The 14,969-nt window shown below is 43.0% G+C and overlaps 1 protein-coding gene across 8 annotated transcripts in view; it reads right to left on the bottom strand.

Moving 5' to 3' along the window:
* Nucleotides 1-14,969, bottom strand: part of crebbpb (CREB binding lysine acetyltransferase b) — a 155,948-nt gene that overhangs the window by 118,644 nt on the left and 22,335 nt on the right. For 7 of the 8 annotated variants that reach the window (XM_086001001.1, XM_086001002.1, XM_086001003.1 and 4 more), the window contains exons 3-4: nt 4,709-4,885; nt 3,792-4,059 (exon numbers count right to left, since the gene is read on the bottom strand). In XM_086001001.1, the coding sequence (XP_085857127.1) occupies nt 3,792-4,059; nt 4,709-4,885 (445 nt within the window). The remainder of the gene's footprint in view (nt 1-3,791; nt 4,060-4,708; nt 4,886-14,969) is intronic. The other variant, XM_086001006.1, reaches the window with a different exon arrangement.

The following is a 14,969-nucleotide window of genomic DNA, read 5'->3' on the forward strand; positions in this document are numbered from 1 at the left end:
GATCATGACTGATCTGTACATCAACTCCATTTACTCACCGTTGCCCCATATTGCTTGATACCCTCACCTAACAAAATCTATCAATCGTATTCTTGAAAATTTCAACCGACCCAACATCCACAGCTGAGTGGGGAAAGTGTTCTAGATTTCCACTACTCTTGTGTGAAAAAGTCCTTCCTGATTTCACACCTGAACTGCCTAGCTCTAATTTTATTATGCCCCCTTGCTCTGGATTCCTCTACTGGAGGAAACAGATTCTCTGCATCTACCTTACTGAATCCCTTTATCATTTTAAATACCTTGATTAGATTACAGCCTCCTAAATTCAAAGGAATACAAACCAAATTCATGCAACCGGTCCTGATAATTTAACCCTTTTAGCCCCGTATCATTCTGGTGAATCTGTGCTGTACCCCCTCCTTCCTGAGGTGCAGTGCCCAAAACTGGATGCAGTGCGCCGGATGGAGTCTGACCAAGACTCTGTACAACTGAAGCATCACTTCCTCCCCTTTTTCTTAAAAACAAAATGAAATAAGACAAAAAGCAAATATATCATTTGCTGTCAGCATACTTACAAACCACCACCTTCTCAGGGCAACTAAGGATGGGAAATTAATGTCAGCCTTGCCAGCAATTCCCACATCCCAAGAACACATTTTTTTTTTTTTAATTAAAAAGGTGCATCCTCATTAGTTGTTGTCAAGACCTTGAAAAACAGAGAATCTATTGGACTGCTTGTCGTGTCTTGACAAGGTGCTCAGAGGAACCAATCATCAGACATGGCGCAAATGGACTATAGCTATGGTCAGGTTCAGGAACATCCTGGGGCCAGACCCAAAGCCAAAAAGGAGTACTATGTAGTTCTTTCCCTCAATACAATAACATGGCGATTTCCTGTGCAGTTGACGAGCTGCCATATGAAAGCAAGCATCCTTTAGGTTGATTACAGTCAAATATCCCGGGCAAGAAAACACAAATGGTAAAAGGCAATGACCACTTTGAACTTTTTTTGTTTACTTTGGTAGTTGCAGATGAAGATAACTTTTTTTTAAAGAAGTGGATTGGGATGAACTTTAAACAAATTTACTTCTTTTTGTAATCGGGGGGGGGGGGGGGGGGGAGGTGAAGAGGAAGAGCAGAATGTTCTCCAACGCTGTCTTTTTGGGCAGGATTTATTTTGCCCCTTTGGTATAAAAATAATAGTTCATATGGTGGATGGTTCTTCACACTTGTATAGTCCCCTTGGCTAAGACTCAAGAGCCCAGCCGGTTGGATTCAACTTCTAGGAATCCATACCACCTGAGAGTATCATTCCAGTATTTATGTTCCCACATACATGGAGCCCTAATCCACTGCTGTGATAGCTTCCTGCCCTTGTGAAAGAACACCTGTCATTTAACATCACTGGAGACAAACCTTTCTTACACATATATGGTTTTTTTTTTTGAAATGATGGAGAATCCCATGTGTGCAAAGTTTTTCTTGTTTCTGGATTGCTCAAGCACAATTCAGCTCGTATTTTTATGGCAAATTTTGCTCCTGGATACTCTTGCAAGGCAAGCAGCATGTTAGACTATTTCAGAACTGTTCCAACATAAACATATTTAATTTTGCTGAACAAATCTTTTTCTTAAACATTTTATTTACAATTTATATTAATGTCTTAGATGAGGGAACCGGGTACAGGAAACTTTCTGATATCCGGCACTGACGGGACCGAGCTGGTGCCGTAACATCAAAAGTGCCGGACATACCAGAGTTAATGTTTAAACATACAGAACTGAGAAGCTCCGTGTGAATCAACAAACCCTGTTGCTTAGCAACAGCTTCAAAACAATCGGCTGCAGCTGCAAGCATCTGTAGCTGAAGCTGTTGCTATAGCTACAGACCTTGCAGTGCTTGACTGGGGAAAAAAAAAGCAACGAGAACTAAAAAACATATAGAAAACGGCTCCTGATTTTTGCCGTTAGATCGAGTATTCCGGACATATAACCTCCGGATAAACCAAAGTTTCCTGTATAATGTATCCAAGTTTGCTGAAGTACAAAGTGAGATGGGAAAGTATACTGTGAGGAGGACGCAGAGGCTGCAAAGGGATATTGGCAGGTTACGTGAGTGGGCAAGAACGTGGCAGATGGAATATAATGTGGAGGTGTGTGAAATTATCCAGTAGGAAAAATAGAAAGCAGATTTTTTTTAATTTTTTTTTTTATAAATGGTGAGACTGGGAAATGTTGGTATTCAGAGGGACCTGGGTATCCTTGTACACAAATCACAGAAAGTTAACATGCAGGTAATAGCAAGCAATTTGGAAAGCAAATAGCATGTTGGCCTTTATTGCAAGGGGATTGGAGTAGGAGAGTAAAGAAGTCTTACTACAATTATATAGGGCCTAGGTGAGACCATACCTAGAATACTGTATGCAGTTTTGGTCTCCTTACCCAAGGAAGGATATACTTGCCTTAGAGGGAGTGCAACGAAGGTTCACTAGACTGATTCCTAGGATGAGGGGATTGTCCTATAAGGAGAGATTGAGTAGACTAGGCCTACATTCCCTACAGTATAGAAGAATGAGAGGTGATCTCACTAAAACATATAAAATTCTTAAGGGGCTTGACAAAGTAGATGCTGGGAGGATGTTTCCCCTGGCTGTGGAGTCTAGAACTAGGGGTCAGTCTCAGAATAAGGGGTCTGCCATTTAGGACTGAGATGAGGAGAAATTTCTTCACTCAGAGGGTTGTGAATCTTTGGAATTCTCTACCCCAGAGAGCAGTGGATGCTCAGTCGTTAATTATATTCAAGACAGAGATCGATAGATTTTTGGATACCAAGGGATATGGGATAATGCGGGAAGGTGGAGGTGAGGTAGAAGATCAGCCATGATCTTATTTAATGGTGCAGCAGGCTCGAAGAGCCGAATGGCCTACTCCTGCTCCTATTTCTTATGCTCTTATGTTCTGAAGGTAAAACAGCAATTAATGTATTTGTGCATTTACTATAGTATAGAACTGAGGCCAGACTTGTGAAGTGGTCCCCTTTATAATTAGCTCGCCTGCCCACAGTTCTCTGGTACAGGTACTCACGTTATTGAACAATTGCTTTAGGATTGTGGGCTGTAACCTTCTGGATCTCATTTCAGGTACCAAGTTGAAACATTCTGAACAAATCACATCAACACCAATTCTAAGAAAAATATAACTCGTGGAATATAGATACAACTCAAGTTGAAAGCTCAACAGGGATGGGGAAGGAATGGGAATGAGGGGCGCATTACTTTAGAAACTATACCAATTAAGTAAACAAATTTTAAAGTTTGATTTTCATACTCACAAAAATGTAAATAGAACTGAATTTCTGTTCAGCATATGCCATCTCATACCAACGTTGTAGGAAGAAGTTTCACTAATCGAAACCCAGCCTGCATGGGTAGTCAGAAAGAGAGAATAGCCCTTCAAAGCCATCTGCAGGGGCTCAAATAAAATTTCAAGTAGTGTACATCCTTCAAGGAAGCACTAATCCTGCCTACCACATCCACTAATATGAAGGGCTGGGCCTCGTGTCCTTGAAGGATATGGATTGGCCTCGTGACCAACACCATTTTACTGTTTAAAAAAAGCTAAGGGAACATTTAAAAACAGGTTCCAAATGTCCATTAACATACTCAAAACAGATTTTGGTTAAATGGTCTTGTGGTCCTTATCTGCAGGAGGATTGTATTTGAACCCCATGTCATCTGGCTCGTTATAAATATGCGTAGGTAGTGCACAAAAGGTCAAATCAAGTACACTTACCCTGGCAGGACTTGCCTGCCTGACAGTGAGTCATGTGATTCAGGACGTTTTTCATGGTTCGGCAGTGGGGCAGCGCACAGGGTCGCACCTCACCGTTTGCCTGTTCTCTCCGCTGACATTTGTGGGCGTGAAGCAGTAGGACCAGCTGCTGCTGTATCAGTTTGCGTTTCTCGGGATCTGCAGTCGGTGCAGATCCCATTCCTTGTGTCGGTACCTGGGATGGTACCTGTACCATCCCTACCTGCTGAACTTGGGACTGCTGCTGCGACTTGGAAAGAGAGAAAGAAACAGTGAAAAGAGGACTCAAAATCTAGTGACAATATCTAAAATGGAAGAGGAAAGAAAAAAAACAACAGCTTGTAAACAAAAATTGAACACAGAGAATTACAGCAAAAACATGTCCAAAAATTGACCATCAGTTCCGCACTGGCTAGAAGGCCAGATGAAGCAGCCATGAAACTTCTCCCAAGGCTTTTGATAAGGAATAAGCAACGGCTTTGGCCTTTACACTTTTCTTTTGGGCGAGCATGTCATTATGTTGCTTTTTTTTTAAAGTCAGAACTTGTAACTAACATCAAATAAAGCCATTTCCCCAAAACTAGTCTACTTAAGGGAAACAGAGAAAAAAATCCCACAAACTTTTCCTCTCATCCCTATGTCAGCAACTAAATTGGAAGGACATGCAACTTAATATATAGCTGGTAGCATCTTCAAGAAGGCATGAGATCTCTCCCCTCTAATTGTGATACTCAAGCATCTTAAAGAGCAGGTTTTACATCTGCAACATGCACTGAATTATCAGCCTTTATACACAAGTGAAAATACTTCTAAAGCCCAAAAAACTTCTTTGCAGTTTTAATTTTTAGGAACAGTTCAATTATTTGCACCAACACGTATGGAGCACACAGCCTGCTTACCATGTTTGGCACATTCGTAACTTGAGTACCCTTTAAATCAGCTGGAAATGGAGGCAGGCTATTTGAAAGACTACTTTTGTTTTGCAATTGAGGTCCAACCCCTGCAGCGCCTAATTGCTGACCACCAGCTTGACCATAGCCTTGACCGAATAGGCTTGCATTACCTGAAATCCCCATCTGCAAAGAAAGAAAGGAAACCTAGTTATTTCAGTCAGGGAGTTTTGCATCACTCCAGAAATAGAATTCCTCAAATTTTCAGTTTGCATTTTTATTATTTCTATTGAAAAAGCACAGAATTTCAAAACTGATAACATAAGCCCTTTTACTAAAGATGAATCCTTACTATATGAAACCCACACACAAAAAAATTAGCAAGCAGCAATGTAATTTTTTTATTTTTAATTAAACAATTTTCTCCTCTCCGAATGCTAACTCTTTCTGTGATGCATTTCTACAGGCACTAGTAAACCTCAGGTGCTTGCCAAAGTGCCCATTCTTTGTGGCAATGAGTGTTATGTTATTACGGAGGGCATCACAGCCAAGTCTAAGTTTGTACCCATCTGATGTTCTCATGAAAGTGCTTTCCAGCAGGAAAGCTGACTGAATTTGCTCTCCTTCCCTAATTGAGGATATTGTAATACCCCTGCTACACTGGCTGTGATCAAATAGCTCAGTACAGAGCAGAGAATGAAGCCAGGATCTTCTGGTCTGTATAACCCCCTACCACACCAAAGAAAAAGAATTGGACAATCTTGTCAATGGAATTGGAAAGTCTAAACCATGGCTTTTTGAATCTCCAGGTCTTTTCTTGAGAAGTGAAAAATTAAGCATTATGTCCCAGCACAGACACTATATACTGCATGTATGAAGGTGGAAAAGAATGAGGAAGTTAAGAATAAATTCCAAAAGTCAAAACTATTCTCCTGCTGCATGTTAAAAGGGCCTCATCAGTTTGAGTGAACTGATAAACTCACTTTCTAACAAAAATATTATATTTTTTAATAAGGACACGTTATCACTAACTTCATAAGTGGAGCAATTGAGTTAGCTAATCTCAGCCAGTGAGGCAGTAGGGATGTTAAAGATAGTTTCAGCATTCCTGGGTCAGAGCAGGGGGAATAACCAGAATTCTTGCTGCTGATCTCTATCCAGCAATCCCTGCTGGACATGCACAAACAATAGGAGAGGACAGGATCGTGCTCAGCTGTGATGTCGATAGCAGTTTGACAATTTTCCAACATTCACTGCCAAGACTCATACGTGAATAATGGTCACTGAGGTGAGATACTGGAAGCCACCCATTACCAGTAACAGTACTCTAGCAAAATGTATAACGAGAGGAGAGGAAGAGGAGAGAAAATTGGTGAGAGAAAACATTTAATTTTAGTCACTGCACAGGAGTCTATAGGAAGAGGTTAATAGCTACCTCCCGCTACAGAGCAAGGAAAGTCAGTAAGAGGTTAAACCTTCAACAAACTACACTTTTGTGTGAAGCAAGATAGTTTCACAGCAGTAGGATACAGGAAAAAGCACCAATGGTCCACAACTAATTTCTGATGATGAGGAATTGATTTCAAATACTTGATTTTTAGTTATAGTAATCCATAAGTACATTTATTGCTTAGCTGGGGCAGCTGCAACAGAGGTTTAATCAATGCCCTTAGGTTAGGGAGGAGAGAATCAACGATTTCTTGCTCCTGATCACTAACCTGTGACCCCTGCTGGAAAGAGCGCGTGTACGACTGAGTGTGTGTGAGAGGGCACGAGACTGAGAGTGAGCAAGAAAGAAAATAAAAAGGAAATAAATAGAATGGGTAAACAGGGTGGGGCTTAGCTGATGAGCCCTGGGGTGAAAATGCCTTCTGACCCTCACTGCCTAGGCTCATGCACAAAGAATGGCCTCGTGTACAAGGTACTAGTGGGTGACTGGCACACATGGAACTGTGCCCCAGCAAGGAGTTAACACCTTGAGAAGCAGGACAACGCCAAAGACGTTCAGGAAAAGGCAAACCAAATCTACATTTATTGTGGCATACATGTACAACCTTAGCACAGCGTCAACAGTAATGGAGTTAATCAAGTGTGCCCAAAATTGTTACATTTGCACTTCTAGAAATTGTGGCATTATGGATGTGGCAATACTGCAAACTCAGTACTCAAAAGATTAAAGGTGTTGCATTACACCAAGTTAAAAAACTGTTTCAGGTCAACTGCTGTTCAAGGGCTTTTTGGGGGGGGGGGGGGGGTGCGGTCACGAGAAAGGAAAGTTGAATTTTGGCCTACGGAAAATCTTATTCTTGCATAACTATCTATTGCATTGCTTAGAAGGGCAAATAAATTGGGAGTTTCAACTACAAGTTAAAAGAAAAACTTACCAGCAACATTATTTTCTTGTACTTCACAGATTTTTCTTCTCTTCCCACAAATATTCTACTGAGTTCCACACAAGCCATTTTGACAGTACAGGTAGACTATCCTTTATCCGAACTTCTGAAAACCGAAAACCTCTAAAAACCAAAAGTTTTTTCGTTCAGTGTAAGTCGTGCGCACGACATGACTAGAGTGGCGCACGACTTACGCTGAGCAGGGCAGAGGGTCACAGAGTTCCCTCCTGGGTAGGAGATTGCAGGCCAAGCCGGGCAGTGTGAAGGAGGTACCAGGAGAGTGAACCCAACAATACAGCGGCCTGTCCGATAGCTGCAGCAGCCCGTCCGATATTCTTTCCCCCCCCCCGACCCGAACCAAACCACGGCCCGTCCGATATTCTTTTCTCCCCGACCCGAACTGCGGCCCGTCCGATATTCTTTTCTCCCCGACCCGTCCGATATTCTTTTCTCCCCCCCACCACCCGACCTGATTTGCGGGCCAGCTTAGGTCAGCCGATATCTGGCTTTCCAGAGAAGCAGGAAGGGGGATGAGACACGGAACAGTCGCAAGAGGTAGCCTGAACTTTTAAAATTTATATTAAATACAAATTTCCCAATCTTATAATAATACCTTCTGAAATCCGAAAAATTCCAAAAACCGAAACTCAGCTGGTCCCAAGGTTTTCGGATAAGGGATAATGTACCTCATAGAGTCATAGAGTAATACAGCACGGATAGAGGCCCTTCGGCCCATCGTGTCCGCGCCGGCCATCAAGCCCTGTCTAATCTAATCCCATATTCCAGCATTTGGCCCGTAGCCTTGTATGCTATGGCATTTCAAGTGCACATCCAAATGCTTCTTAAATGTTGTGAGGGTTTCTGCCTCCACAACCCTTTCAGGCAGTGAGTTCCAGACTCCAACCACCCTCTGGGTGAAAAAGTTCTTTCTCAAATCCCCTCTAAACCTCCCGCCCTTTACCTTGAATCTATGCCCCCTAGTTATCGACCCCTCTACTAAGGGAAAAAGCTCCTCAGCATCCATCCTATCTATGCCCCTCATAATTTTGTACACCTCAATCATGTCCCCCCTCAGCCTCCTCAGCTCCAAGGAAAACAAACCCAACCTGCCCAGTCTCTCTTCATAGCTGAAGCGCTCCAGCCCTGGTAACATCCTGGTGAACCTCCTCTGCACCCTCTCTAACGCGATCACATCCTTCCTGTAGTGTGGCGACCAGAACTGCACACAATATTCCAGCTGTGGCCTAACCAGTGTTTTATACAGCTCCATCATAACCTCCTTGCTCTTATATTCAATGCCTCGGCTAATGAAGGCAAGTATCCCATATGCCTTTTTTACCACCTTATCCACCTGTTCCGCCGCCTTCAGGGATCTGTGTACTTGCACACCCAGATCCCTCTGACCCTCCGTCTTGCCTAGGGTCTTTCCATTCATTGTGTATTCCTTTGCCTTGTTAGTCCCCCCAAAGTGCATCACCTCGCACTTTTCCGGGTTAAATTCCATTTGCCACTGTTCCGCCCATCTGACCAACCCATCTATATCGTCCTGCAGACTGAGGCTACCCTCCTCGCTATTTACCACCCTACCAATTTTTGTATCATCCGCGAACTTACTGATCATACCCTTTACATTCATATCCAAGTCATTAATGTAGACCACAAACAGCAAGGGACCCAGCACCGATCCCTGTGGTACCCCACTGGCCACAGGCTTCCAGTCACAAAAACAACCTTCGACCATCACCCTCTGCCTTCTGCCACTAAGCCAGTTTTGTATCCAATGTGCCAAGGCACCCTGGATTCCATGGGCTCTTACCTTCTTGACCAGTCTCCTGTGCGGGACTTTATCGAAGGCCTTACTGAAATCCATGTATACCACATCCACTGCGTTACCCTCATCCACACACCTAGTCACCCCCTCAAAAAATTCAATCAAATTAGTCAGACATGATCTTCCCTTGACAAAGCCATGTTGACTATCCCTGATTAATCCTTGCCTCTCCAAGTGGAGACAAATTTTGTCCCTCAGGATTTTTTCCAATAATTTTCCTACCACTGATGTTAGGCTCACTGGCCTGTAGTTCCCCGGTTTTTCCCTACTACCCTTCTTGAATAATGGTACTACATTAGCGGTTCTCCAGTCCTCTGGCACATCCCCTGTGGCCAGAGAGGTCCTGAATATATGTGTTAGAGCCCCCGCAATCTCCTCCTTTGCCTCACACAGCAGCCTGGGATACATTTCATCCGGGCCTGGGGATTTATCCATTTTTAGGCCAGCTAAAACCGCCAATACCTCCCCCCGCTCGATGTTAATATGTTCGAGCATATCACAGTCCCCCCGCCCTATTTCTATGTCTACATCGTCCTTCTCCATAGTGAAAACAGACGCAAAAAATTCATTCAGAACCCCTCCTACATCTTCCGGCTCCACACACAGATTGCCACTTTTGTCCCTAATGGGCCCTATTTTTTCCCTAGTTATCCTCTTACCCTTAATATACTTATAAAACATCTTCGGATTTTCCTTTATTTTGCTTGCCAGTGTTATTTCATGGCCCCTCCTTGATCTCCTAATTTCTTTTTTAAGTATCCCCCTGCACTTTTTGTACTCCTCTAGGGCTTCCTCCGTCTTTAGCCTTTTGTATCTACCAAAAGCCCTCCTTTTTTTCCTAATCCATTCCCGTATATCCCCTGACATCCAAGGTTCCCTGTGGTTTTTGGAACCACCCTTGACCTTTACGGGAACATGTTGCCATTGTATGATCTCAATCTCCCTTCTGAAAGCCTCCCATTGCTCCGATGCGGATTTTCCTACAAGTAGCTGATCCCAGTCCATTTTGGCCAGATCCTGCCTTATCCTATTAAAATCGGCCTTCCCCCAATTTAGAACCTTTATTTCCGGCCCATCCCTGTCCTTTTCCATGGCCACCTTAAATCTTACCATATTATGGTCACTATCACCAAAGTGCTCACCTACTAGCACTTTTTCCACTTGGCCGGCCACATTCCCTAGAATTAGGTCCAGTACCGCCCCCTCTCTTGTAGGACTTTCTACATGCTGGCTCAAAAAGCTCTCCTGGATGCACTTTAAGAATTCTACACCCTCTGAGCCTTTCACACTCTGACTATCCCAGTTAATATTGGGGAAGTTGAAATCCCCCATTATTATTACCCTATTATTTGCACATTTCTCTGAGATTTGCCTACATATCTGTTCCTCTATCTCCCCCTGACTGTTTGGAGGCCTATAGTACACTCCCAGCAAAGTGCTTGCCCCCTTTTTGTTTTTAAGCTCCACCCATATGGCCTCATTGGAGGACCCTGCTAATATATCATCCCTCCTTACTGCAGTAATTGACTCCTTAATTAATATTGCGACACCCCCTCCTCTTATACCTCCCCCTCTGTCTCGCCTGAAGATTCTGTACCCCGGAATATTGAGCTGCCAGTCTTGCCCTTCCCTCAACCATGTCTCCGTGATAGCAACAATATCATACTCCCATGTGTTTATCAACACCTTCAGTTCATCCACCTTATTCGCAAGACTCCTTGCATTAAAATAGATGCCATCCAGCCTTGCCCTTATATATTTGCCCTGTACCTGTATTACTATCCACATTCTATGATGCAATTTTCTGCCAATCTCACTTCAGTGGCAATGTTTAGACACTTCACCATTATTCCCACATCGCTACACAGCATCAACACTCAAATTAAAATTTAATTTAAACAAGCACCATACTTCTAGGATTCTCAATTTTCTAACCCAACAAATTTGTGTTGGCAAACTGGTCTTTGAAGTTGAAACAGTGTACAATCACAGTTACCTGCTCCACAAGTATACGGTTCCAAACAGTGTTGCTTGTAGAACGCAATATTTGCTAGTTTTTTAGTTCATTCATGGGATGTGGGCGTCGCTGGCAAGGCCAGCATTTATTGCGCATCCTTAATTGCCCTCGAGAAGGTGGTGGTGAGCTGCCTTCTTAACCCACTGGGTGAAGTTACTCCCACAGTGCTGTTAGGCAGGGAGTAGCCAAACCTTAGCCCATGAAACACTAACTACTGAGTTATGAACACTAGTCTCTCAAAACATGGAATATTCAAAATTCAGGCTCAATGATAATACTAGCAACCACCAAAAAGTTGATTTAATATCTCATTTTAAGTTTGCAACACATCCAGCATCAAACCTTAATTTGCAACCAAAGAATTTAATTATTTTATTTTGTCCCTATTTTAAAGGTTCGCCCATTCCATGCCAAGCGTCACTTCCTAGCCAGGTGGTCAGACAGGCAGCCAGTTCCTAATACACATTATTCTACGATCAGCTTCTAAGAAAGAGCACTAAGGTAACTCGCCTGCCAACTTTCCCTCCTTGTGTAGAAGCATTAGGTCTCCACCAGTCCCTTATGAAGAGCTAGCTAAAATCAGGAAGTCACTATGTCCTGCACCCTCTATGATACAGCACATTGGAGCATCAAAATATTCAACCAGAAAACTGCAACACGGCCAAACATAATGCCTAATGTCAAATACTGTAGCAAAAACCCAAGAAAGTTACCAAGTGAAGCACTTTGGGCCTATTTTTGAGATTTTGATGCAGGATTCTTCTTGCTGTGCAGCTCAAACTCTCGGACACGTCTTTGACAATAAACAGCTCTGCCTTTTTAAACAAAGCTGGCTAAAAACACCAAGACATTTACAGTATTCAAAGTTTTCAAATACTGTTGTGGTTTGAATAATAAAAACTATAACCCAAGCTAGTGAAAATGCCGTACATTTATAAAAACACAAGAAATCAGCCTACTCCCTCCACAAACCATCTACAATTTCTCCATCATGGACAGTACTTAACCAAAACTCCTAAAAGAATACAACTACAGGTCAACCTATAAGTTTTGTGAAAAAGTTTCCCAACAGCCCCCTTCCCTGCAACAATCAAGCAAAAACAAATGAATTCACTCACAACATACACTTAACGCTCCGAGTAATCGTATTGCACAAATGACTTGCCCTTAGTTCCAGCAGCACATGAATCATCATGCTCCAGATTTGATGTCTACCTTTAGAATATGTAAGCTCATCCGTTAACCTGTACTGATGCAGCTCTTTGATTTAAAGGCGTTACATCAATATAGCATTAGCTGCTGTCAGTTATCTAAACCCCAGCACTGAATTACTGTCTTGTAGCCAGCCAAGCAAAATAGACAACATGAAGTGATTCTTTAAATTTAATGGGTCTGATAAAGTTTCTAAATCAAAATCAAAGAATTTTCCTCTTTCAATTCAATTTTATCCATCTTGACATGACTTCCTTTACTTGGTAATTCTAGGGCATATAGTCCAATCTGTAGACAGTACTATATAAAGATGGTCTAGCAATTCTCATGAGCCACAATTTCAAGAGATCAGATATTGGTGACTGAAATACAATTAGACACATGACAAACAGGATCAACAACTTTCAGACTGCTGCTTTTAGGTATTGGTTTCTGCTAAATGTTCCCTAATACTAGACAGAGTGCAAGGGTTTGGCTTGCTTTCACATTGCATTGTTAGACACCACCTCCTCATCCACAACCACCATCGATTCAGAAATGCTGGGTTACTGATTTGACTTTTCAGCCAACTGCCCTATGTCAACAAAACAACTAGTAAAAAAGGTAGGAAAGGTACAACATCAAGAGCTTTAAACACTTGGTGGTGGGTTCCCCAATTACAATTCAAATATAGCAGTACTGTCACTATTCCAAGCCACCAAACAGCCTACTTCCCAGGCAACGCACAGTATGGGATGGAGTTAGGGGAAATTTAAATCTAACCAAGAACAGTAAGGTGCAGTTCCCCTTCTCTTTCCTGCTGTAAAAGTTTGTATGTGAAATGTTTATAGTTTTACCGAATGGCACCATTGCCTACAAATGATAAGGATAACTCTGAGAAATGGGAATGACACACTGGTGCAAGGGGCTGCTCTTTTTAAGGTTGCAGTTAAGGTAGATTGAGGAACAAGTCTGTACCAGGCCTGCAAACGACTAACACACAATGTGAGAGAAAAGTGGATTCCTTTGAGCTGCCAATGCCTCTAATGAGCTAAATTCACCCCGAGGGAAAAAATATTATTTTTAGAGAAGCTACAATGCGCGTATACATACAAGGATAGCTGATCCTGAATAATAGCGACATATAAAGCATTTGTTTCTTAAAATAATTCTGGTTTTCAGCTTTTGTAAAAGGCACCAGGAATTTGCTTTTCCTCAAAAGGCTATTTTTTAACCAGTTGCAGCTTAGAGTATGTTGGCCTAGACTCCCCATGCCCCGATTGGGGCAGTGGGAGATGCCTGCACTGGAGATGTCCTGCTGATCAGGGGCCATTAATATGTGGGGAGTGGCTTTGCTGGCCTCCGCCGAGGAGTCGAGTCAGTATAAGGACAAAGACTTGATGCAGCAGGCCTCAGAGGCCGGCTGCAGTGGAGACAGGTAACCAGCAACCTTCTGGACAATCTTTTGTTCCTCGACAAGTTTCAACTTTTATCAACGGGATCTGTGCATGGCAGCACTCTTCAGGCTGCCTCTTCAACATCTACTCTGGGGTTCCTGCTGATTTCTGAATGCTAGTCACTTGGGACTAAAGCTCCTGCAGTGTAAATGGCAGCAAACACAGTGGGGGCAGCTTCCCCGACGGACTGCCAGTGCAAAGGAGTGGGAACACAATGTTGCTGAAGTTGTTTCCCACCTCTGCCTGAAAAAATAGTGGTGGAAAGCCTAACATTGAGTTTAGACAAACTCAAAGTAACTGCTGACACCACGTGCTGAAGCGGCTTTTAAAAAAGACACCACAGAACATTCGTACTTTTTCCTGGGGTTGGTGACAATACAGAAAAACTTTGAATTTTGTTATTCTACCTGGGAAGAGATCTGAGAGTTTAGTTTCTCGGTCAACTATTAGCATTCAGGAATTAACAACTTATATATTTATACAGCACCTTTAACGTTGTAAAACATCCCAAGGCACTGCACAGGAGTATTTAAAGACAATAAAATTTGACACTGATCCACGAGGATAAATTAGGGCAGATGACCAAAAGCTTGGTCAAAGAGGTAGGTTTTAAGGAACGTCTTAAAGGAGGAAAGAGAGGTAGCGAGGCAGAGAAGTTTAGGCAGGGAATTCCAGAGCTTAGGGCCTAGGCAACAGAAGGTACGGCCACCAAAGGTTAAGCGATTATAATCAGGGATGCTCAAGAGGGCAGAATTAGAGGAGTGCAGATATCTTTGGGGGGTTGTGGGGCTGAAGGAGATTATTACAGAGATAGGGAGGGACGAGGCTATGGAGGGATTTAAAAACAAGGATGAGAATTTTGAAATCGAGGCGCTGCTTAACCAGGAGCCAATGTAGGTTAGCGAGCACAGGGGTGATGGGCGAACAGGACTTGGTGCAAGTTAGGACACAGGCAGCCGAGTTTTGGATGACCTCAAGTTTACGTAGGGTGGAACGTGGGAGGCCAGCCAGGAGTGCGTTGGAATAGTCAAGTCTAGAGGTAACAAAATGGATGAGGGTTTCAGCAGCGGATGAGCTGAGGCAAGGGCGGAGACGGAAGTAGGCGGTCTTTGTTCGGATGTTCATTTCAGGGTCAAATATGACACCTAGGTTGCGAACAGTGTGGTTCAACCTCAGACAGAGGTTAGGGAGAGGGATGGGGTCAGTGACTAGGGAACGGAGTTTGTGGTGGGGACCGAAAACAATGGCTTTTGTCTTCCCAATATTTAATTGGAGAAAATATTTGCTCATCCAGAACTGTATGTCGGACAAGCAGTCTGACAATTTAGACACTTTGGAGGGGTCGAGAGAAGAGGTAGTGTGGTAGAGCTGGGTGTCGACA

Source organism: Somniosus microcephalus, chromosome 11 (assembly GCF_052327205.1).
Source record: "Somniosus microcephalus isolate GS21.2 chromosome 11, FLI_Smic_1.0, whole genome shotgun sequence".
Lineage (NCBI taxonomy): Eukaryota > Metazoa > Chordata > Chondrichthyes > Squaliformes > Somniosidae > Somniosus > Somniosus microcephalus.